At 39.6% G+C, this 24,361-nt stretch overlaps 1 protein-coding gene across 1 annotated transcript; it reads right to left on the bottom strand.

Annotated features, from left to right (window-relative positions):
* Positions 1 to 3,929: 3,929 nt before the first annotated feature.
* On the bottom strand, positions 3,930 to 21,491 carry LOC127448834 (ubiquitin-like-conjugating enzyme ATG3). Its single transcript, XM_051711664.1, has 12 exons — positions 21,250 to 21,491; positions 16,128 to 16,169; positions 15,975 to 16,024; positions 14,658 to 14,728; positions 14,434 to 14,541; positions 13,975 to 14,024; positions 13,782 to 13,872; positions 13,647 to 13,681; positions 13,382 to 13,537; positions 12,044 to 12,171; positions 4,481 to 4,549; positions 3,930 to 4,323 (listed from the first exon to the last, which is right to left on the bottom strand). The coding sequence occupies exons 1-12, from the start codon at positions 21,319 to 21,321 to the stop codon at positions 4,242 to 4,244; spliced, it is 954 nt and encodes a 317-aa protein (XP_051567624.1). The 5' UTR covers positions 21,322 to 21,491; the 3' UTR covers positions 3,930 to 4,241.
* Between the last annotated feature and the right edge of the window lie 2,870 nt (positions 21,492 to 24,361).

The raw sequence follows: 24,361 nt of genomic DNA, 5'->3' as shown, positions 1-24,361 counted from the left end.
TCTCTGGATTTACTATTTATAGATATGTGTTTGAGTAAAATGAACATTTTAGTTTTATTCTATAAAATACTGACAACATTTCACACAAATTCCAAATAACTTGTCATTTTCTGCAAATAAAATGCTCTAAATGACAACTGGTCAAAAAAAAAAAAAAAAAGATGCAGTGTTTTCAGACCTCGAATAACTTAAATCATAGCTTTCATGCATCTTGGCATGCTCTCTACTAGTCTTTCACATTGCTGTTGGGTGACTTCATGCCACTCCTGGAGCAAAAATTCAAGCAGCTCGGCTTTGTTTGATGGCTTGTGGCCATCCATCTTCCTCTTGTTCACATTCCAGAGGTTTTCAATGGGGTTTAGGTCTGGAGATTGGGCTGGCCATGACAGGGTCTTGATCCGGTGGTACTCCATTCACACCTTGGTCGACCTGGTTGTGTGGCATGGAGCATTGTCCTGCTGGAAAAACCAATTATCAGAGTTGGGGAACATTGTCAGAGCAGAAGGAAGCAAGTTTTCTTCCAGGTTAACCTTGCATGTGGCTTGATTCATGAGTCCTTCACAAAGAGGAATCTGCCAGATTCCAGCCTTGCTGAAGCACCCCCAGATCATCACCAATCCTCCACCTGGACATCTAATGGTTAGACGGAGACCTGGAGAGGCCTACAAGCCACAGTGTCTCGCACCCACTGTGAAATTTGGTGGAGGATAGGTGATGATCTGGGGGTGCTTCAGCAAGGCTGGAATCGTGCAGATTCGTCTTTGTGAAGGACGCATGAATCAAGCCACCGCAGAGTCGAGACCGCAGCTATCGGATCTGAAATCACCGTGCGCTTTTTCATTCATAAGGTTTACACTAGAAATATTGGCTGCACAGATTCATAAATTCTTTGTAATTTCGTATATGTTTATTTAAAATGTCGCTTTATCCTTGTGCCTCTTGGATAATCAGTCATATGAATATTTTTTATATTATTCGGATGAATCCGTTATTCATTTTGAAGTCATTATTCGTGCCTTTCCGAATAAGGTATTCAGCTTCGGGTACATCCCTAATATATATATATATATATATATATATATATATATATATATATATATATATATATATATATATATATACATATATATATACACTATATTGCCAAAAGTATTCGCTCACCCATCCAAATAATTTAATTCAGGTGTTCCAATCACTTCCATGGCCACAGGTGTATAAAATGAAGCACCTAGGCATGCAGACTGCTTCTACAAACATTTGTGAAAGAATGGGCCGCTCTCAGGAGCTCAGTGAATTCCAGCGTGGTACTGTGATAGGATGCCACCTGTGCAACAAGTCCAGTCGTGAAATTTCCTCGCTACTAAATATTCCACAGTCAACTGTCAGTGGTATTATAACAAAGTGGAAGCGATTGGGAATGACAGCAACTCAGCCACGAAGTGATAGGCCACGTAAAATGACAGAGCGGGATCAGCGGATGCTGAGGTGCATAGTGCGCAGAGGTCGCCAACTTTCTGCAGAGTCAATCGCTACAGACCTCCAAAGTTCATGTGGCCTTCAGATTAGCTCAAGAACAGTGCGTAGAGAGCTTCATGGAATGGGTTTCCATGGCCGAGCAGCTGCATCCAAGCCATACATCACCAAGTGCAATGCAAAGCGTTGGATGCAGTGGTGTAAAGCACGCCGCCACTGGACTCTAGAGCAGTGGAGACGCGTTCTCTGGAGTGACGAATCACGCTTCTCCATCTGGCAATCTGATGGACGAGTCTGGGTTTGGCGGTTGCCAGGAGAACGGTACTTGTCTGACTGCATTGTGCCAGCTGTGAAGTTTGGTGGAGGGGGGATTATGGTGTGGGGTTGTTTTTCAGGAGCTGGGCTTGGCCCCTTAGTTCCAGTGAAAGGAACTCTGAATGCTACAGCATACCAAGAGATTTTGGACAATTCCATGCTCCCAACTTTGAGGGAACAGTTTGGGGATGGCCCCTTCCTGTTCCAACATGACTGCACACCAGTGCACAAAGCAAGGTCCATAAAGACATGGATGAGCGAGTTTGTGTGTATATATATATATATATATTATATGTATATATAATATACAATATATATTATATATATATATATATATATATATATATATATATATATAATATATATATATATATATATATATATGAGCAGGTAGAATTCAATGAAGCTGTCAGCTGAGGACATATGAGGTGTCTTTTTTCCAAACTAGATACTCTGATATACTTATCCTCTTGTTTAGTTGTACATCTGGCCTTCCACATCTCTTTCTGTCCTTGTTAGAGTCAGTTTTCCTTTGTCTTTGAAGACTGTAGTGTACACCTTTGTATGAAATCTTCAGTTTTTTGGCCATTTCAAGCATTGTATAGCCTTCATTCCTGAAAGCAATGATTGACTGACTAGTTTCTAGAGAAAGCTGTTTCTTTTTTGCCATTTTTGACCTAATATTGACCTTAATACATGCCAGTCTATTGCATAATGTGGCAACTCAAAAACAAACACAATGTTAAGCTTCATTTAACGAATTAAATAGCTTTCAACTGTGTTTGATATAATAGCAAGTGATTTTCTAGAACCAAATGAGCAATTTAGCATGAATACTCAAGGATAAGGTGTTGGAGTGATGGCTGCTGGAAATGGGGCCTGTCTAGATTTGATCAAAAATGACTTTTTTCAAATAGAGATGGTGCTGTTTTTTTACATCAGTAATGTCCTGACTGTACTTTGCGATCAGTTGAATGCCACTTTGGTGAATTAAAGTTCCAATTTCCTTCCGAAACAGCAAAATCTGAACATTATTCCAAACATTTGGCCGCCAGTGTGTATGTATGTATGTATGTATGTATATTATATATATACATATATACATATCACACACACACACATCCCGTACATACACCGACCAGCCACAACGTTAAAACCACCTTCCTAATATTGTGTAGGCCCCCCTCGTGCTGCCAATACAGCGCCAACCCGCATCTTAGAATAGCATTCTGAGATGATATTCTTCTCACCACAGTTGCACAGAGTGGTTATCCGAGTTACCGTAGACTTTGTGAATTCGAACCAGTCTGGCCATTCTCTGTTGACCTCTCTCTCATCAACAAGGCATTTCCGTCCACAGAACTGCTCCTCACTGGATGTTTTTTGTTTTTGGCACCATTCTGAGTAAATTCTAGAGACTGTTGTGTGTGAAAATCCCAGGCGATCAGCAGTTACAGAAATATTTAAACCAGCCCATCTGGCACCAACAATCATGCCACGCTCCAAATCACTGAGATCACATCTGATAGTTGATGTGAACATTAACTCAAGCTCCTGCCCCATATCTGCATTATTTTATGCACTGCAGCCACACGATTGGCTGATTAGATAATCGCATGGATTATTGTTGGTGCCAGATGGGCTGGTTTGAGTATTTCTGTAACTGCTGATCTCCTGGGATTTTCACGCACAACAGTTTCTAGAATTTACTCAGAATGGTGCCAAAAACATCTAGTGAGCGGCAGTTTTGCAGACAGAAACACCTTGTTGACGAGAGAGGTCAACAGAAAATGGCCAGACTGGTTCGAACTGACAAAGTCTACGGTAACTCAGATAACCGCTCTGTACAATTGTGGTGAGAAGAATATCATCTCAGAATGCTATTCTAAGATGCGGGTTGGCGCTGTTTTGGCGGCGCAAAGGGGGCCTACACAATATTAGGCAGGTGGTTTTAATGTTGTGGCTGATCGGTGTATAGACTGTGGGATTGTGAATACGTTACAACAACACTGTTCTGTGACCAAGACAGTGATTCCAAAGTTCAAAGAACAACGTATTAAGGCACAGTCAAGACGTCAAAAACCATAGAAAGCCCAGCACACACACCAGAAGTGATACGGATCACAAAAATAATACCAAAATATTTTGATAGCAATTTATTATTTGCCATTAAAACAAGAGAATGGCTTGTTGTATGCTGCACAGGTTATTTGATAAGTAAATATAAAATAAAACACTTTTAGTTTGAGGACAGCATAAGAACAAGTGACTAATACAGAGATAAGCTGAAGAATGGTTGAGAGAAATGCCTGCCAGGCATTTCAGAGAACTTCTGACATTGTTGTTTCAGGAAAGTGTCTCTAAGTTTTATATTGTTGTGACTTCCTCACCGCAGGAACAACGTCTACTTATAAAACACTAAAACATGTTATTGTCATCTCTGAAATGATAGGTTACATGGTAAAATGCCTTGTGTAGTCATATTCTATTGTAGGAATAACAGCTTGCACAAATTTCAAGAAAATCAGAAGATACCTGAAGTTATAAATGTTAAGGAAAATACCTCATAGGCCAACATATACATTTCTCCATTACAATAAGAACATTATGCATTAATCTACAAGATTAGTAAATTATAGTAAAGAATAAGTGGTAGTGTGTTTGTTTATGCATGTTACTGTGAAAAGGATACATATGGACCCCAAGTTCTCCTCCTCCTTCTGCCACAGTCTCGATAATCTTTTTCATCACTTCTGCATGTCTGAAAAAAAAAAAAAAGAAAGAAAAATCAAGGGAGATGCTGATGAGTGTTCATGCAACTTTGAGTAATTTCATGTCCCAGGGGTTGACTTTTATTAAAACAAACTTATTTCAACATTTTTCCTTTTGTAACATAAAGGTCAAAATAAAACTGACTTGGAAAACTATTACCAGGCCTTCATCATTCATTTTTGGTGCATTTCAAATGCCTTTTATGTACAGAATTTACTGTTTTAGCCTGGTCTCAGACTCTCAATTTTAAACAATGAAAATTCATTATAAAAATTATTACATGTTTAAAATTATGATAATTTAAACAAAGAATGAAATAAACAAACCATTTTGATAATTATTTGTGTGAAATATATTTCTATCAATTGCAAAAAAAAAAAAAAAAAATGTTCAACAGTTGTGGTGTCATTTCCACCACACCAAACAATTTTGCCTTAACTCCCCCCCCCCCCCAAACATTTCGGCAAATTTGTCAGCGAAGAGCATGCTTGAGATGAAATATGAGACAAGTGAAGTTTGAAAGAAACAAAGAAAATGCAAGATAATTTACTCATCCTCATGCCATCCCAGATGTGCATGACTTTCTTCTGCAGAACACAATTTTTTTTTTTAGAAGAATATCTCAGCTCTGTAGGTCCATACAATGCAAGTGGTAAGAACTTTGTAGCTCCAAAAAACACATAAAGGCAGCATAAAATTAATCCATACAACTCCAGTGGTTAAATTCATGTCTTCAGAAGTGATATGACAGGTGTTGGTGAGAAATATTAATATTTAAGTATTTTTTACTATTAGTCACCACTTTTGACACAGACACTAAGCAACAACACCCGGACTCTCTTATCATTATTCTGGGAGATTTTAATAAAGCTAATCTCACCCGTGAACTGCCAAAATGCAAACAACACATCACATGCCCCACCAGAGAAAGAAATATACTGGACCACTACTACACCACTTTAAAGGATGCATATCCCTCTGTCCCACGTGCAGCTTTAGAACACTCTGAACACTGTCTGGTTCATCTCCTGACCTACAAACAGAAACTGAAATCAGCTAAGCCTGTAGTAAGGACTATAAAAAGATAGACTAATGAAGCAGAGATGGAACTACAAGCCTGCTTTTACTGCACTTACTGGAGTGTTTTTGAAGCTGCAGTCACAGACCTGGACGAGCTCACAGATACTGTGACATCATATATCAGTTTCTGTGAGAATATGTGCATCCCTACTAGGACATTTTTATCATTCAATAACAATAAACCATGGTTTAAAGAAAACTCAGACATCTTTGTCATGCCAAAGAGGATGCTTACAGAAGTGGGGATAAAATATTGAAGAAACCAGGCCAGAAACACACTGACTAAGGAAATCAGAGTGGCTAAAAGAAGCTACCCTGAAAAGCTGAAAAATCAGTTTTCAGCCAACAATCCTACATCTGTGTGGAAAGGCCTTAAAAGCATTACTTAGTATAAGACCCCCCCTTCCCCCCTCGCTCTGTAGAGAATCAACAAATGGCTGATGAACTGAATGTGTTTTAGGTTTGAAAACCCCAGTCTCACACCCATCCCCCACTCTGATCTTCACTTCACACACACACCAACACCTACTGTAACCTCCCTCCTCCCGCTACTCAACCCGCACTTATGGTCTGTGAGGAGGAGGATGTGTGCTGGGTATTCTGGAAACAAAAAACTAGGAAAGCTTCAGGCCCAGATGGTGTCACACCTGCCTGTCTGAAAGTGTGCTGACCAACTGGCCCCCATCTTCACACAGATCTTCAACAGATCACTGGAGCAGTATTAAGTTCCCTGCTGCTTCAAACGCTCCACCATAATTCCAGTCCCCAAAAATCTCAAAATCACAGGACTTAATGACTACAGACCTGTCGCTCTCACATCTATGGTCATGAAGTCATTTGAGAGACTGGTTTTGTCCTACCTGAAGGACATCACTGGACCCCTGTTAGACCCCTTTCAGTTTGCTTACCGAGCAAACAGGTCTGTGGATGATGCTGTCAACATGGGACTGCATTATATCCTGCAACACCTTGACAGACCTGGGACTTATGCAAGGATCCAATCTGAGGACTTCAGTTCAACCTTCAATACCATCATGCCTGATCTTCTCTCAACCAAACTGACCCAGCTCCCCATGCAAACCACAATCTGTCGGTGGATCAAAAGTTTTCTGACAGATAGGCAGCAGCTAGGGAGACTGGGGAAAATCACATCTGGGACCCTCACTATTAGCACTGGTACTCCTTAGAGATGTGTTCTCTCTCCACTGCTTTCTTCCTGTACACGAATGACTGCACTGCATAGGACCCCTCTGTCAATCTCCTGAAGTTTGCAGATGACACCATGGTCATTGGCCTCATCCGCGAAAGTGACGAGTCCACACAGATAGGAGGTTGAACCGTCTGGTGCGGTCACAACAACCTTGAGCTGAACATGCTCAAAACAGTGGAGATGATAGTGGACTTCAGGAGAAATCCCCCACACTCCCCCCTCACCATCCTGAACAGCACTGTGGCAGCAGTGGAGTCATTCAGGTTCCTGGGTTCTACCATCTCTCAGTACCTGAAGTGGGAAACCCACATAAACTCCATTGTGAAGAAGGCTCAGAAGAGGTTGTACTTCCTTCGCCAGCTGAGGAAGTTTAACCTGCCGCTGGAGCTGCTAACTCAGTTCTACTCAGCTACTCGGGTCCTGTGTATATCTATAACTCTCTGGTTTGGTTCAGCCACCAAATCAGACAGAAGGAAACTAAAACAGACAGTTAGGAATGCGGAGAGGATTATTGGTTCCCCCCGCCCACCCTCTAAGACCTGTACGTCTCCAGAGTGAGGAAATGTGCAGGTAGAATCACTCTGGACCCCACACACCCTGCCCACCCCCTTTTTGAAAAGTTGCCCTCTGGCCGGTGCTACAGAGCCCTCAGTGCCAGGACAACCAGGCACAAGAACAGTTTTTACCTTCAGGCCATTTACCACAATTAAACTGCCTTCTGGACTCCCATAGTGCAATAATGTATAAATATGTCATGTACATATCAGGGCTTCAGACTGCGACTAAAATGGTCACAAATGCGAGCAAAAATAATTGATTGCGACAATCATATAAAATTTGTGCCTTGCCTCCACAGAATTATTAATTCCTTTTCTAAGTTTTCAGGATATAGAGTCAATTGGTCTAAATCCAAAGCTTTGGCTCTGACAGCGTACTGCCCAGTAACGGCTTTCCAGCCGGGCACTTTCCAGTGGCCCAAACAAGGCATTAAGTATTTGGGCATCTTATTCCCAGCAAAATTGTCTGATTTAGTTAGAGTTAATTTTAACCCCTTAATAAAACGGTTTTCGAGCGATGTGGACAGGTGGGCTTCATTACATTTATCTATGATTGGGAAAGTTAATGTTATTAAAATGAATTGTATTCCAAAATTCAATTACTTGTTGCAGTCTCTCCCTGTAGATGTCCCCCTCTCTTATTTCAAGCAATTTGATAGCATAGCAAAGTCCTTCATTTGGAATGGTAAGTGTCCCAAATTAAATTTCGATAAGTTACATAGGCCGACTGACAAAGGTGGGCTAGGCCTACCCAAGATTTTATTTTATTATTATGCTTTCGGTCTCAGACATTTGGCTCATTGGTCGATTCCATCTGAGAGAGCCCCTCCCTGGTTCTGTATAGAACAGGAAGTTCTTGCCCCTATTTCGCCACTGCAGGGCCTCTTTATCAAATTAATCGGAGAAGTTAAGTTACATTCCGTTATCTCGCACTTTAACTTGGTATGGATAAAAGTGTCCAGACTGTTTAATTCGGACACTTTTTTAAATGCTGCCTTGAGCATATGGCTGAACCCCAAATTATGCATCAACAAGTCCCCTTTTTGCTGGTCAGAGTGGATTGGAAGGGGGGTTACTACACTCGGTGACCTATATGAGAATGGATTTTTGAGATCCTTTCAAAATTTGGTTCAACTTTTTGGGATTTCTAGATCTCAGTTCTATAAGTATTTACAGCTGTGCCACCTGCTCTGTACTGTTTTTGGGAGTGGTTTACACCCCCCTAAAGCGGCAGATACTCTGGGAGTGGTGATTACTGCTTTTAGAAAAGGTCATGAGGCATCAGTGTATTACTCCCTGCTAATTCAGAGTCTGGGGGATGGAACTTCAACTTCTCCTAAGAGATTATGGGAGAAAGATCTAAACTTGGCATTGGAGGAGGGAATGTGGGCTAGGATTCTAAAAAACATCAAATCTGCATCTAGAGATGCAAGGGTTCACCTTATGCAATTTAAGATTTTACATAACAGACATATTGGACCCCCTCTAGATTGCATAGGCTTGGTCTTAAGAACACACCCACCTGCTGGCTATGTCAATCAGAAGATGGAGACACAACCCATGTCTTTTGGGATGTGTTCAAATTCAAGAATTTTGGTTGAGGGTCCAGAGTTTTATGGGCGATGTATTAGGTACTCAAATTTAATTTTGCCCCAGACTCTGTATTTTAGGTGATGGGGCGGTCATTGATGTAGGGGATAAGTACATGAAGAATTGGATCCTGGCTGGTGTTATGATAGGCAGACAGGTTATCCTTAGAGGATGGAAGTCAGCTGGATCCCCCTCATTTCGTGAGTGGTACGAGGAGATGGGCAGTGTAGCGGCTTTGGAGGAGTTGCCATATATATGGCTAGGCAACATGGATATGTTCATCAGGAGGTGGGGTGGCTATTTGGCCTTTTTGGAGGGCTCTCGGGGAAGGGCAGTGGAGGGAGATGCGTTGCTTTAAATGTGTGCGTTGTAGCCTTTTTGTTTTTTAATGTATACTTTCCATTATGTATTTCTAAATATTTTCTACTGTTTTATTGTCTTTTTGTGTGTCTTTGTCAATTACGTTTGACCACTGGGGGATCTGTTCGTGTTGGGTGGGGGGGTTAATGTTCTGGAGGAAGGGTTGAAAATAATATAATGTGATTCTATATATTTTGTTATTTTTTATTATTATTATATTTACATATGTTATATGGAATCAATAAAACTGTTAATATTAAAAATCATTTAAAATCTAGTTGCCATTGGCGACAGTCGGGTTGTGTGCCTTCATATGCGGTTTCGTCAGAAATCATCTAATGAATTATTGAATATATCTTTAGAGCGCATACCAGTGTGTCTCGTGCCACTTTTCACCCTTTCTGTTGTGATGAGCTCGCTGCACCATATGCAACAACAAAACCAGCGTGTGAGAGTCGTGAACAAATGACTCTTTTGAACCGGATCTTTTTCATTAATCACCCGAAAGGAAATGAGGGTTTGAACTCAGGAGCTCAGGTTAGCAGTTTGAATCAGAGTCACTTTCTCAGCGAATCGGCCGTCAGTGTGTTCACAACTGGGAGTGCAGACATTTCAAAATAAGAGTCCCATGTGTATTTAGGGCTTCTTTATAGTTAAAAGTCCCGTATTGTGTACCACTTTTTCTTCTGGTAATTATTGATTGGGATTGGAGTAGCACAAACTGCATCTGGGATTTCATTCAATTTGCACTCTTGTAGTCTCTGTGTCTGGGCCATCCGGTAACAGTAAAGAAAGACTAAAGCAATATTTTAAAACAAATATATATATATAAAAATCAAGCTTTTGACACTTAGGACAATTGAGGGACTTGTGCACAACTATTACACAAGGTGCAAAATTTCATTGATGCTCAACAAGACCTCACACTACTATATGCATACTATACTTGTACATATCTGTAATGTTGATTCTGAAGGGCAGTACTAAATAAAAAAAAAACTTTCATCTCTTATATTTGTATAAATTATGAAAGGGGTGTGAACATTTATGAGACAAATGGAATGCAAATGTATCTTCTCAACTATATATACTGTATATTAAATCTTCAATGAATGGGTTATAAGCTGACTTCATTTTCTTTGACTTTCTATCTTGTATCTGAACAGCAATCTAAATCGAGAAAATCTGTGATTTGGCTACTAAAAACAGCTATTTGGCTCCTTAATGTTTCAGCTTAGGAGCCAATGGCTCCTAAGTCATCTTTTTAGAGTGGAGCCCTGTACATATGTAAATTCAATCATATTTAATTCAATAACTGTACATACCCCTTGCACATATATTACCACTTGCACATGTACATAAGCCATTCTATGTTATGTCCCATTTTTATTTTTTTATGTCTATTTATACTCTTACCTTGTTTTATATTCTTTGTCTCACTGTTATGTTCTGTGTGCACTTGCTTGTTTCTCCTATCACCAAAAAAAATTCCTTGTGTACGTGAGCACAATTGGCAATAAAGCTCATTCTGTTTCTGATCCTGATTCTTTGCTTGACCAGCCCCAACCAGTAGGTGGCAAGTGATATGCACGAAAAATGTGAATCATTAAAAAACAAAAAGAATGTAGAAGTGAAAGTGGATATTTATATTACAAAATGCTTTAAATATTGATCTGTTTCTCACCCACACCTATCAAATCACTTTTGAAGGCATGAATTCATCACGGGAGGCTTATTAATTACTTTTATGCTGCTTTTATGTGCTTTTTGGAGCTTCAAAGCGGAGATTTATAGTAAAAAAGGACATAAAGGTGCTGTTAACAATTTTAGCCTTCCAAAGCTTTTACCTGACTGAGCAGTTGAATTAGCCATGGCCCCTAATTCCAAAACTCTGCCCTCAAAAGATAATTGAGACCAAAACTGAGCAAGAGCAGCATTGTTTGTTCCTGTGGCTATCCAATTTAACAGTGGCACAATTGCGCCCTCAACTGGAAAACATTCTGTATCATAGCCTCAACGATCCGCTTCAAACAGAACACTACTGAGAACGAGCAAAATGATTGAGAGGTGAAAAGCGTCAATGTCTGCGGACACGTTTTTGTTTGCCGTTTACAAAGTCTACAGCTGTCACAGAGACCGGTCAGATATCTCAGGACACTTATTTAATTAATTTCTTTAAGGGAGTATGACAAATTTTTCATACTTTTCCATGAAAAAAAAGACAAGAAAATTGCTTACAGTACCTTTAAATATTAAAGGTACTGTAATCTGTTTCTCACCCACACCTATCATATCACTTCTGAAGACATGTATTAAACCACTAGCGTTGTATGGATTACTTTTATGCTGCCTTTATCTGCTTTTTGGAGCTTCAAATTTCTGGCCACCATTCGCTTGCATTGTATGGACCTACAGAGCTGAGATATTCTTCTAAAAATCTTCATTTGCATTCTGCAGAATAAAGTAAGTCATACACATCTGGGATGGCCTGAGGGTGAGTAAATGATGAGAGAATTTTCATTTTGGGGTTAACTCTCTCTTAAAACATGATATAGAATTTGAGATGTGGTGGAAATGACACTGTGATGGGAACTGTCATGATTTTCAGATTTTTTTTTTACATAAATCTCCTGTAGTGCATGTCCCATGCTTAGTGTTGGCTCGCACATGTGATATTTGTATTTACCTGCATGGATGCACAGAGCACATAGCGGGTGGGGGCAGGTGAGGGTGGTTTTCAATGGTGACCGTTTTCTTTACGTGATCTTGGCTGATATCTTCATACATCTGATCAACTGTCAGAGGTTGTCTGTCCTAAGAAACAGCAAAACACAAGAGTTTAAAACAAACTGAGCTTTACTAAAGTAACAACACACGATCGTTAGTTCCCTTTGACATCAATCAGTATATTGTGAACATAAATTTGGGGACTAGCAAGGCACTCGATTTACTAAACACTGGGACAGTGATGACAATTATGTGGTTGCGCATGAAAATGAAGCTGGTATTTACCAACACCACAGTATAACATGCCATGACTGATGTCCTTCTGCTTTGATTGGGTTTGTTTATCATGCAACTTCATTGTAGCTGTTAAAAATGCAGTGACATTATGAACATCAATGTTCAATGGTTTTTCTAGGGAGCGAAAATTGCAGTGCACTGGAACTACTTTGACAATGGGACAGCCCTTGAAATGGCAGTGTACTTAATACTAAACTATGGAGTGGATTAGGACACCCATAGTGCATAACAATCACATGTGCTGGGCTGACAGCACATCTTAAAGGGATAGTTCACCCAAAAATGAAAATTCTCTCATTTACTCACCCTCATGGCATCCCATACGTGAATGACTTACTTTCTTCTACTGAACATAAATGAAGATTTTTAGATGAATATCTTAGCTCTGTAGGTCCACACAATGCAAGTAAACGGTGACCAAAACTTTGAAGCACCAAAAAGCACATAAAGGCAAAATAAAACTATTCCATCCGACTCCAGTGGTTTAATCCATATCTTCTGAAGTGATATGATAGGTGTGGTTGCGAAACAGATCAACATTCAAGTCCTTTTTTACTACAAATCTCAACTTTTACATTCTTTCACATTCTGAAAGTGAAAGTGGAGATTGACTTAAATATTTATCTGTTTTTCATCCACACCTATCATATCACTTGTGAAGATGCAGATTTAACCACTGGAGTCTTACCGTTTTTGGAGCTTCAAAGCTCTGGTCACCGTTCATTTGCATTGTATGGACCTACAAAGCTGAGATATTCTTCTAAAAATCTTCATTTGTGTTCTGCAGAAGAAAGAAAGTCATACACATCTGGGAAGGCATGAAGGTGAGTAAATGAGAGAATTTTTATTTTTGGGTGAACGATCCCTTTAACAGAATACACACTGTATTCTGTTCAATGTTTATTTTTGTAGGAATAATCATGATTCATTATTAGGTCAAAACTTAGAAGCACTTTAGTCTGTTGAACAACCAAATGCTGAATACTAAGCACAGAGTCACCTCATCATATCCAAACAGCCATAGTCTTGGCGTCTGGTAATATTTGTCATATGTGATATAAAGATCATAAGTTCTTGTCTGTAGAATAGCATCTTCGCCACCAGCCTCTGCCTTGTTTTTACTTAAATCAGCCATTTTACTCATGTCAAGAGTGGCCTAAAAAGAGACAACATGTAACAAATTAATAATTTGCTAAATAAAATCTAGTTCTTGAAAAGCTTGTGCTGTCATTTAAAAAAGAAGTTCTGTGAATATAATTTCTTACATCATCCGTCTCCAAAAGTCCACTCTCTTCATATTCTGAAATGGAAACATCATTTATAATAATTACAAATATTTTTATATAAGGGATGTCAATTACATCAAAGAATAAATAAAGAAATAACTCATCCATTACTACCTTCCATGTCTGCTGCCTCTCCTTCATCCTCATCATCATGGTCATCACAATTTCCACGAGCACCTATCTGCACGTTCATATTCATATTGTCCTTCACATGCACACAAACCAATATAAATATCTGATTAACAACTTAAATCAAAACAGAAATAATATTTATTTTATTTAAGAAGCCAGCAAAGTGCTGCATCACCTTATTATCCAATGAGATTTCCCGAACTGCTTCCGTCACCCCTGTCACACCTGGCAATGCAAAAGAATAATTAATAATAAAAAAAAGACACATTTTTCACTGTTTGTAACTTTAAGGTGCTGTACATGTTTTTGACCATTTTACTAACTTCATGCACAAGCCCACTCTCCAAAACCCTATCCCATACATGCAAAATAATTCACAATCAGAGAAATTTTCTGATTGGCTATCAGATGTGTGGGGAACTTCCATAACTGTTTTTTTTTTTTCTTTTTTCCCTTTTCTTATTTACAGAGTCTGGGGCTGCCAGGATATCTATTTCAGTGCTCAGTGTCAGGTAGTAGTGACATTATGCATTGTATTACTAAAACCAAAACCAAAAACACAACAGCTCACAATACAACAGTTTAAGTGTGACAAAGGTGTCAAATGCATGACACTAATTGTTCTGTTTCATACCCGAGTTATGGTAGGTATCGACCCAGCCCCCGTCTCCATCATCCTCTTCTATAATGGCCTCCAGCTCATCAGAGTACTCCATCTGTTTACAGCGCTTGTAACATGGAACTGTGCCCGAAAGAGCCATATTGTGAGGTTTACAAAATAAAACCACAGCTGTAACATTCATCTCAGCGATGGATGTAATGTTTTTTTAAACGGAGTAAGACTTTCACTTCCTTTACCATTCCGGGTTAATAGAAACTGTTTGTCTTTGGGCAGATAAGGTTTCACTTTTGCTTCTTCTCCAGATGCCCTATATGTACAGAAAATATCTTCTTAATGCTGTAAAAGTGCTTTAAAATAAAGAGCATGCGCATGGGAAAAATTACAGAATGGAATATTACTCATATTAAAAGCTCAAAACATTGCTTCAAGCAAATCATTAAATATATTAGCAGTCAACAGTTTTGACACACCTGACTGCATTTATGTTTCGTATGATCTTAACAGGCTTTCAGTCTAAAGACTTATACTTTAAGGAATAGTTCACCCCAAAAAGTAAAAATTCTCTCATCATTTACTCACCCTCATGCCATCCCAGATGTGCCTGACTTTCTTTCTTCTGCTGAACAAAGATTTTTAGAAGAATATCTCAGCTCTGTTGGTCCATACAACGCATGTGAATGGTGACCAGAACTTTGAAGCTCCAAAAAGCACATAAAGGCAGTATATGTAAAAGTAATCTATACGACTCCATGTCTTCTGAAGCAATCCAATCAGTTTTGGGTGAGAAAATACCAAAACAACAACTCCATTTCACTATAAATTGTAACATCAACAGTCTCCTTGGCGATCACTGATTACTTGATTACACTTCCTAGCGCCATCTGGTGCTCTGCGCATACGTCAAGCCCTAGGAAGTGTAATCAAGCTTGAAATCATGATCGTGCCAAGAGACTGCAATGGCAAAATGTACAGTGAAAAAGGGGTCATATTTTGGTCTATTTTTACCACAAACTGATTGGATCACTTCAGAAGACATGGATTAAACCACTGAAGTCATATGTATTACTTTTATGCTGCCTTTATGTGCTTTTTGGAGCTTCAAAACTCTGGCCACCATTCACTTGCACTGTATGGACCAACAGAACTGAAATATTCTTCTAAACTCTTTGTGTTCTGCAGAAGAAAGAAAATCATACACATCTGGGATGGCATGAGGGTGAGTACATGATGAGAGCATTTTCATTTTAGGGTGAACTATTGCTTTAAACACTCATCTTGTAGACAAATACAAGTTGTGTCTATATTAATTTCTTAACAAAACTAAACATTTATGAATGACTTAATTGAAGAAATAAATGAGTTGAACTGAATTGTGGACTGGGCAACTTTTTCATACCTTCATTTGTGTTATTTCATACTGTAGATGACAATATTATTCTTAAAATAGTAATCATCATAATAATAATAACAAACAAACAAAAAAGATTAGATGTGTCCAAACTTTTGACTGGTATAGTAGAACTGAATATAGGTGTGTGCGCGCAAGTTCTTACCATTTCCACGTGGGACAGTGATGAACCAGGTGATCTCCTGCAGCCACAAACTGCACAGGAAGAAAAAAAAAACAAAACAGCTATGCTTGAGACATTGCGTGTCATTTTTAATCAAGTATTGTGAACTTCAGCAAAACCACAAAAAACACTCACCTCCTCTGGAGTTATAACCCCAGTTTCCTTAAACTTGGATTCCTAAGAAAGGGAGATAGGGAAATCTACTGCATCACTTGCAATAACATGAAGAATGTGATTGCAGGAGACAGGATTCCCACACCTTTGAATAAATGAATCTCAATGACTTTCGATAAATAAATGATTTTCAATTAATTAAAAATGTCATAAAATTATGAAAGATTATTGCACTCATAAAGAGCAATTTCTAGTAGAAATACTTCAGAGCAGAGCATAACTAGAAATATACAGGTGCATCTCAATAAATTTGAATGTCGTGGAAAAGTTCATTTATTTCAGTAATTCAACTCAAATTGTGAAACTCGTGTATTAAATAAATTCAATGCACACAGACTGAAGTAGTTTAAGTCTTTGGTTCTTTTAATTGTGATGATTTTGGCTCACATTTAACAAAAACCCACCAATTCACTATCTCAACAAATTAGAATACATCATAAGACCAATAAAAAAAACATTTTTAGTGAATTGTTGGCCTTCTGGGAAGTATGTTCATTTACTGTATATGTACTCAATACTTGGTAGGGGCTCCTTTTGCTTTAATTACTGCCTCAATGCGGCGTGGCATGGAGGTGATCAGTTTGTGGCACTGCTGAGGTGGTATGGAAGCCCAGGTTTCTTTGACAGTGGCCTTCAGCTCATCTGCATTTTTTGGTCTCTTGTTTCTCATTTTCCTCTTGACAATACCCCATAGATTCTCTATGGGGTTCAGGTCTGGTGAGTTTGCTGGCCAGTCAAGCACACCAACACCATGGTCATTTAACCAACTTTTGGTGCTTTTGGCAGTGTGGGCAGGTGCCAAATCCTGCTGGAAAATGAAATCAGCATCTTTAAAAAGCTGGTCAGCAGAAGGAAGCATGAAGTGCTCCAAAATTTCTTGGTAAACAGGTGCAGTGACTTTGGTTTTCAAAAAACACAATGGACCAACACCAGCAGATGACATTGCACCCCAAATCATCACAGACTGTGGAAACTTAACACTGGACTTCAAGTAACTTGGGCTATGAGCTTCTCCACCCTTCCTCCAGACTCTAGGACCTTGGTTTCCAAATGAAATACAAAACTTGCTCTCATCTGAAAAGAGGACTTTGGAACACTGGGCAGCAGTCCAGTTCTTCTTCTCCTTAGCCCAGGTAAGACGCCTCTGACGTTGTCTGTGGTTCAGGAGTGGCTTAACAAGAGGAATATGACAACTGTAGCCAAATTCCTTGACACGTCTGTGTGTGGTGGCTCTTGATGCCTTGAACCCAAATTCTTGAATCGATTTTGCTTGACAATCCTCATAAGGCTGCGGTTCTCTCGGTTGGTTGTACATCTTTTTCTTCCAAACTTTTTCCTTCCACTCAACTTTCTGTTAACATGCTTGGATACAACACTCTGTGAACAGCCAGCTTCTTTGGCAATGAATGTTTGTGGCTTACCCTCCTTGTGAAGGGTGTCAATGATTGTCTTCTGGACAACTGTCAGATCAGCAGTCTTCCCCATGATTGTGTAGCGTAGTGAACCAAACTGAGAGACCATTTTGAAGGCTCAGGAAACCTTTGCAGGTGTTTTGAGTTGATAAGCTGATTGGCATGTCACCATATTCTAATTTGTTGAGATAGTGAATTGGTGGGTTTTTGTTAAATGTGAGCCAAAATCATCACAATTAAAAGAACCAAAGACTTAAACGACTTCAGTCTGTGTGCATTGAATTTATTTAATACACGAGTTTCACAATTTGAGTTGAATTACTGAAATAAATGAACTTTTCCACGACATTCTAATTTATTGAGATGCACCTGTATATACACTGATCAGCTACAACATTAAAACCACTGACAGATGAAGCGAATTACATTTATTATCTCGTTACAATGGCACCTGTGTCAAGGGGCGGGATATATTAGGCAAGTGAACAGTCAGTTCTTGAATTTCATGTGTTGGAAGCAGGAAAAATTGGCAAGCGTAAGGATCTGAGAGACTTTGACAAGGGCCAAATTGTGATGGCTAGATGACTGGGTCAGTCTCCAAAATGGCAGGTCTTGTGGGGTGTTACCGGTATGCAGTGGTTAGTACCTACCAAAAGCAGTCCAAGGACAACCGGTGAACCGGCGACAGGGTCATGAGCGCCCAAGGCTCATTGATGCGCGTGGACTGAAGGCTAGCCCGTCTGGTCCGATCCCACAGAAGCACTACTGTTGCACAAATTGCTGAAAAACGTAATGCTGACCATGATAGAAAGATGTCAGAAAACACAGTGCATCGCAGCTTGCTACGTAGCCGCAGACCGATCAGAGTGCCCGTGCGGACCCTTGTCCACCGCCGAAAGCGCCTACAATGGGCACGTGAGCGTCAGAACTGGACCATGGAGCAATGGAAGGAGGAGGCCTGGTCTGATGAATCATGTTTTATTTTAGATCATGTGGACGGCCAGGTGCATGTGCATCGTTTACCTGGCGAAGAGATGGCGGCAGGATACACCATGGGAAGAAGGCAGGCCGGCGGAGGCAGTGTGTTGCTCTGGGCAAAGTTCTGCTGGGAACCCTTGGGTCCTGGCATTCATGTGGATGCTACTTTGACACATACCACCTACCTAAAGATTGTTGCAGACCACGTACACCCCCTTCATGACAACGGTATTCCCTGATGGCAGTGGCCTCTTTCAGCAAGATAATGCACCCTGCCACACTGCAAAAATCGTTCAAGAATGTTTTGAGGAACATGTCAAAGAGTTCAAGGTGTTGACTTGGCCTCCAAATTCCCCAGATCTCAGTCCGATCGAGCATCTATGGGATGTGCTGGACCAACAAGTCCGATCCATGGAGGCCCCACCTCGCAACTTATAGGACTTAAAGGATCTGCTGCAAATGTCTTGGTGCCAGATACCACAGGACACCTTCAGAGGTCTTGTGGAGTCCATGCCTCGATGGTTCAGAGCTGTTTTGGTGGCATGAGTGGGACCTACACGATATTAGGCAGGTGGTTTTAATGTTGTGGCTGATCGGTGTGTGTGTGTGTGTGTGTATATGTGTGTGTGTGTGTGTGTGTGTGTGTGTGTGTGTGTGTGTGTATATATATATATATATATATATATATATATATATATATTTATATATTGCTGTGAAAAAGTTGATTTCGTCTGTTCTTGTGTATCTCTCATACTAAATTGTTTCAAAAATTCACACAAACTCTAATATAAATCAAAGGCAATCTGAGTAAACACAAAATACAGTTTTTAAATGATAATGTTATTTATTGAAGCAAAAAAGTTATCCAATACCAACTGGGCCTGTGTGAAAAATATTTGCCCCCTTACTTACTAAATCCCCGAATCTATGAAACTGCATTCATAATGGGGTTCAGCTGGACTAGACACACCCAGGCCTGATTACTGCCAGCACAGTTCAATCAAATCAACACCTAACTAGAACTTTTTCAGCAGCATGAAGTTGTCTAAAAGGTCTCACCCAGTAGCACACTACACCAAGGTTGAAAGAAATTCCAGAAATTATGAGGAAAAAGGTGATTTAAATACATCAGTCTGGGAAGGGTTACAAAGCTATTTCTGGGACTCCAAAGAACCACAGTGAGAGCCATTATCTCCAAATGGAGAAAACTTGGCACAGTAGAGAACCTCTCCAGAAGCGGCCGACCTTCCAAAATTCCTCCAAGAGCACAGCAACGACTCATCCAAGAAGTCACAAAAAGCCAAGGACAACGTCCAAAGAACTGCAGGCCTTGACTGTTCATGACTCCACTAAAATGCAATCCATGGAAGAGTGACGAGGCGAAAAACACTGCTAACCCAGAAGAACATCTGAATTTTGCCAAAATACACCTTGATGATGCACAAACCTTTTGGGAGAATCTTCTGTGGACTGATGAGTCGAAAGTGGAACTGTTTGAAAGACAGGGATCCCGTTACATCTGGCGTAAATCAAACACAGAATTCCACAAAAAGAACATCATACCTACGGTCGAGCATGGCGGTGGTAGTGTGATGGTGTGGGGATGCTTTGCTGCTTCAGGGCCACGGCGACTAGCAATAATTGAGGGAAACATGAATTCTGCTCTCTACCAGAAAATCCTAAAAGAGAATGTCCGGTCATCAGTCCGTGAGTTGAAGCTCAAGCACAACTGGATTATGCAGCAAGACAATGATCCAAAGCATAGGAGTAAGTCCACCTCTGAATTGCTCAAAAGAAGCAAAATTAAAGTTTTGGAGAAGCCTAGTCAAAGTCCTGACTTGAACCCAATTGAGATGCTGTGGCAGGACCTTAAAAGGGCAGTTCATGCTCAAAAACCCTACAATGTGGCTGAACTAAAACAGTTCTTAAAAGAAGAGTGGGCCAAAATTCCACCACAGCATTGTGAAAGACTGATCTCCAGTTATTGGAAGCATATGGTTGCAGTTGTTGCTGCTAAAGGTGGCACAACCAGCTATTAAGTTTAAGGGGGCAGTTGGTTTTTCACATGGTTGATATAGGTGTTGGATAACTTTTTTGCTTTAATAAAATGTATATATATTTGAAAATTGTATTTTGTGTTTAATCATGTTATATATTGTTTGAAGATCTAAAACTATTCAGTATGAAAAATACACAAAAATATTAGAAATCAGGAAGGGGAAATTACATTTTTAAAACAGGATGTTTCCAGGTTTAACGTGACTGTGGGAACCCTGAATACCATGAAGTTCTGTAACCTTTTAAAACGTGGCAAATGCATTCCAGCTGTATCAAAGTTTTCACATCCTCCAGTTCCTCAACCCATTCACACTGCTCTAGCTGACCAAGACATAATTTGTTTATCATACTGTAGGCAGGTGTGCAAATTATTCACTGTTCATATGCCAAGAAATTCTTCACTTTGCTTGTTTATTTTTCCTAAAATGCACATTATACACAAAGCAGTGGCGTTTAGTGAACTTTGGGCCATCTGACAGGTTGTCTGTGTTAAAAAATCTAATGACATAAGCATAGTAGTGGCTCATTCATTTGTGCTTAGATGTTCATGGTAAGATGTTACACACTTATTAAAGCTCATGTTTGGTGCTGCATCTACATCGACTACCAAATCATGCTAACACTGCTCGTCTTACCTTCAAAACGGGCGTTAAAAACTCGGCCACTCCCAGAGCAGTGCCTTTCACCGAGTTTATGACGTTCTGCATGTTGGAAGACGCCTTTCCAACACAGATGAATTTGCTTTGTATATTGTACAGATTTGCTTTTGCTTGAATTTGTAAACACAACACACAAACAGAGTCTGTTTAAAGATCCTTTCAGTATCAAGCGACACCACATGACCCAAATCATCTGACAGCCACTTCCGCATCTCAAATCTCGCGATATTACAGGACGCGCCCCACTCCGTCTATCAAAATTCCCAAAAAATTCAGGACAAACCTCGTTGTATTATGTATTTGCTGTCTGAATATGTTTGTACATTGTTGTAGTCAAATAAATACAGATCAAATTTGATTTTGAGAAGGATATACAAAAGGAAGACGCACACATAACAAAATATTAAAATGGCAAATTATGTCGATCAAAAATGCAAACAGTTCTTACTGCTTTTTTTTTATACCGTTTTACATCATGAAGTAAAGAAGTGAATCAAATTTATTTTCTGACCATTTTATCATGTGAACAAAGAATCTTCCATAAATAAAAAAGAAATGTATTGCAAAAATAATGTTTTATATAATTGACTATGGGGTCAAATACAAGTAATATATCACCTCCTTTAAATGTGTAGTTTAAAGTTTTATAATATGCATAGTTTTTGGCACCAAATATGTGTTTATTAAATGCATCAGTATTAATAATGCATGATAAATTAATTTATATTCAAATTAATTATTATCATAAATGATATTTTTTAATAAACTTTAATTATTATAATATGATATTTTATTATTTACATAATTATTATTATGAATGATCAATAATTATTATACATTATAAAGTATTAATAATACATGTATGTATTATTAACATTTATAAATATAATATTTTATATTCAATTATTATGTAATTTATTTTAAAATTGTATTTATTGGATATTGTCTACAGTACTTTCCCTTAGTTTCTGCAACAAGCTTGAAAGTTTGCAGAAATGTGAAAATCCTCCAACCAATAAAACTTCCACAAAACTATATTTCTGGCAAAGACATTTTTAGAGAAGTTATTCGCACTTACATTATGCATAATCATCCAGAGTCTTTTACAACTCTGCTTTTTACTAAGAGAATATTTGGGCGTTCTGTTAACCACAGAGATCTCTAGTATATGTTCAGATGATTTATTAATTCCATCAAATGCCCACTGATTCTTAATCATGTGACATTTGAAAAAGTGAGTTTTCAAAATCAGAGCTTTTCCTTGTTTTCATTCATTTATTCATTCATGCAATACCTCCACAGACCTGGGACTTATGCAAGGATTCTATTTGTGGACTTCAGTTCAGCCTTCAATACCATCTTGCCTGATCTTCTCTCAACCAAACTGACCCAGCTCTACGTGTCAACCACAATCTGTTGGTGGATCAACAGCTTTCTGACAGATAGGCAGCAGCTTGGGAGACTGGGTAAAACCACATCTGGGACCCTCACTATTAGCACTGGTGCTCCTTAGAGATGTGTTCTCTCTCCACTGCTCTTCTCCCTGTACACGAATGACAGCACTGCAAAGGACCCCTCTGTCAACTCCTGAAGTTTGCAGACGACACCACGGTCATTGGCCTCATCTGCGACGGTGACGAGTCTGCATACAGACGGGAGGTTGAACAGCTGGCTGTCTGGTGCGGTCACAACAACCTTGAGCTGAACACACCTAAAACAGTGGAGATGATAGTGAACTTCAGGAGAAATCCCCCCACACTCCCCCCTCACTATCCTGAACAGCACTGTGGCAGCAGTGGAGTAATTCAGGTTCCTGGGCTCTACCATCTCTCAGGACCTGAAGTGGGACACCCACATAGACTCCATTGTGAAAATGGCTCAGCAGAGGTTGTACTTCCTTCACCAGCTGAGGAAGTTCAACCTGCCACTGGAGCTGTTGACACAGTTCTACTCGGCCATCATTGAATCTGTCCTGTGTACATCTATAACTGTCTGGTTTGGTTCAGCCACCAAATCAGACAGAAGGAAACTACAACGGAGAGTCAGGACTGCTGACTGCTGCCAACCCTCCAAGACCTGTATGTCTCCAGAGTTAGGAAACGTGCAGGTAGAATCACTCTGGACCCCATACACTCCCTCTTTGAACTGCTGCCCTCTGGCTGGCGCTACGGAGCACTCAGCGCCAGGACAACCAGGCACAAGAACAGTTTTTACCCTCAGGCCATTTACCATATGAACAATTAAACTGCCTTTAGGACTCCCCCATAGTGCAACAATGTAAATACATATCTCATGTACATTTAAATATGTGAATTTATATTTCAATAACTGTACATACCCCTACCTTGCACATATATTACCACTTGCACATGGACATACACCATTCTGTTATATGTCCAATTTTTTGTATGTCTATTTACACTCTTACAGTGCATCCGGAAAGTATTCACAGTGCTTCACTTTTTCCACATTTTGTTATGTTACAGCCTTATTCCAAAATCGATTAAATTCATTATTTTCCTCAATTCTACAAACAATACCCCATAATGACAATGTGAAAGAAGTTTGTTTGAAATCTTTGCAAATTTATAAAAAAAAACAACAACAATAAAAAAAAAAAACACACATGTACATAAGTATTCACAGCCTTTGCTCAATACTTTGTTGAAGCACCTTTGGCACCAATTACAGCCTCAAGTCTTTTTGAGTATGATGCTACAAGCTTGGCACACCTATTTTTGGGCAGTTTCTCCCATTCTTCTTTGCAGGACCTCTCAAGCTCCATCAGGTTGGATGGGGAGCGTAGGTGCACAGTCATTTTCAGATCTCTCCAGAGATGTTCAATCGGGTTCAAATCTGGGCTCTGGCTGGGCCATACAAGGACATTCACAGAGTTGTCCCGTAGCCACTCCTTTGTTATCTTTGCTGTGTGCTTAGGGTCGTTGTCCTGTTGGAAGATGAACCTTCGCCCCAGTCTGAGGTCCAGAGCACTCTGGAGCAGGTTTTCATCAAGGATGTCTCTGTACATTGCTGCATTCATCTTTCCCTCGATCTTGACTAGTCTCCCAGTTCCTGCCGCTGAAAAACA

Source organism: Myxocyprinus asiaticus, chromosome 12 (assembly GCF_019703515.2).
Source record: "Myxocyprinus asiaticus isolate MX2 ecotype Aquarium Trade chromosome 12, UBuf_Myxa_2, whole genome shotgun sequence".
Taxonomy (NCBI): Eukaryota; Metazoa; Chordata; class Actinopteri; order Cypriniformes; family Catostomidae; genus Myxocyprinus; species Myxocyprinus asiaticus.
The sequence above is the reverse complement of the archived record's forward strand: the minus strand, read 5'-3'. Positions and strand labels throughout refer to the sequence as shown.

Coding starts and splice junctions, on each gene's coding strand:
- LOC127448834 (XM_051711664.1), bottom strand. CDS start 21,321: ATGCAGAACGTCATAAACTCGGTGAAAGGCACTGCTCTGGGAGTGGCC. Junction 4,550..12,043: donor TGCTCTGTGCATCCATGCAG/GTAAATACAAAT, acceptor TTTTTTTTTCAG/ACATGCAGAAGTGATGAAAA. Junction 4,324..4,480: donor GGAGAACTTGGGGTCCATAT/GTATCCTTTTCA, acceptor TTATAACTTCAG/GTATCTTCTGATTTTCTTGA.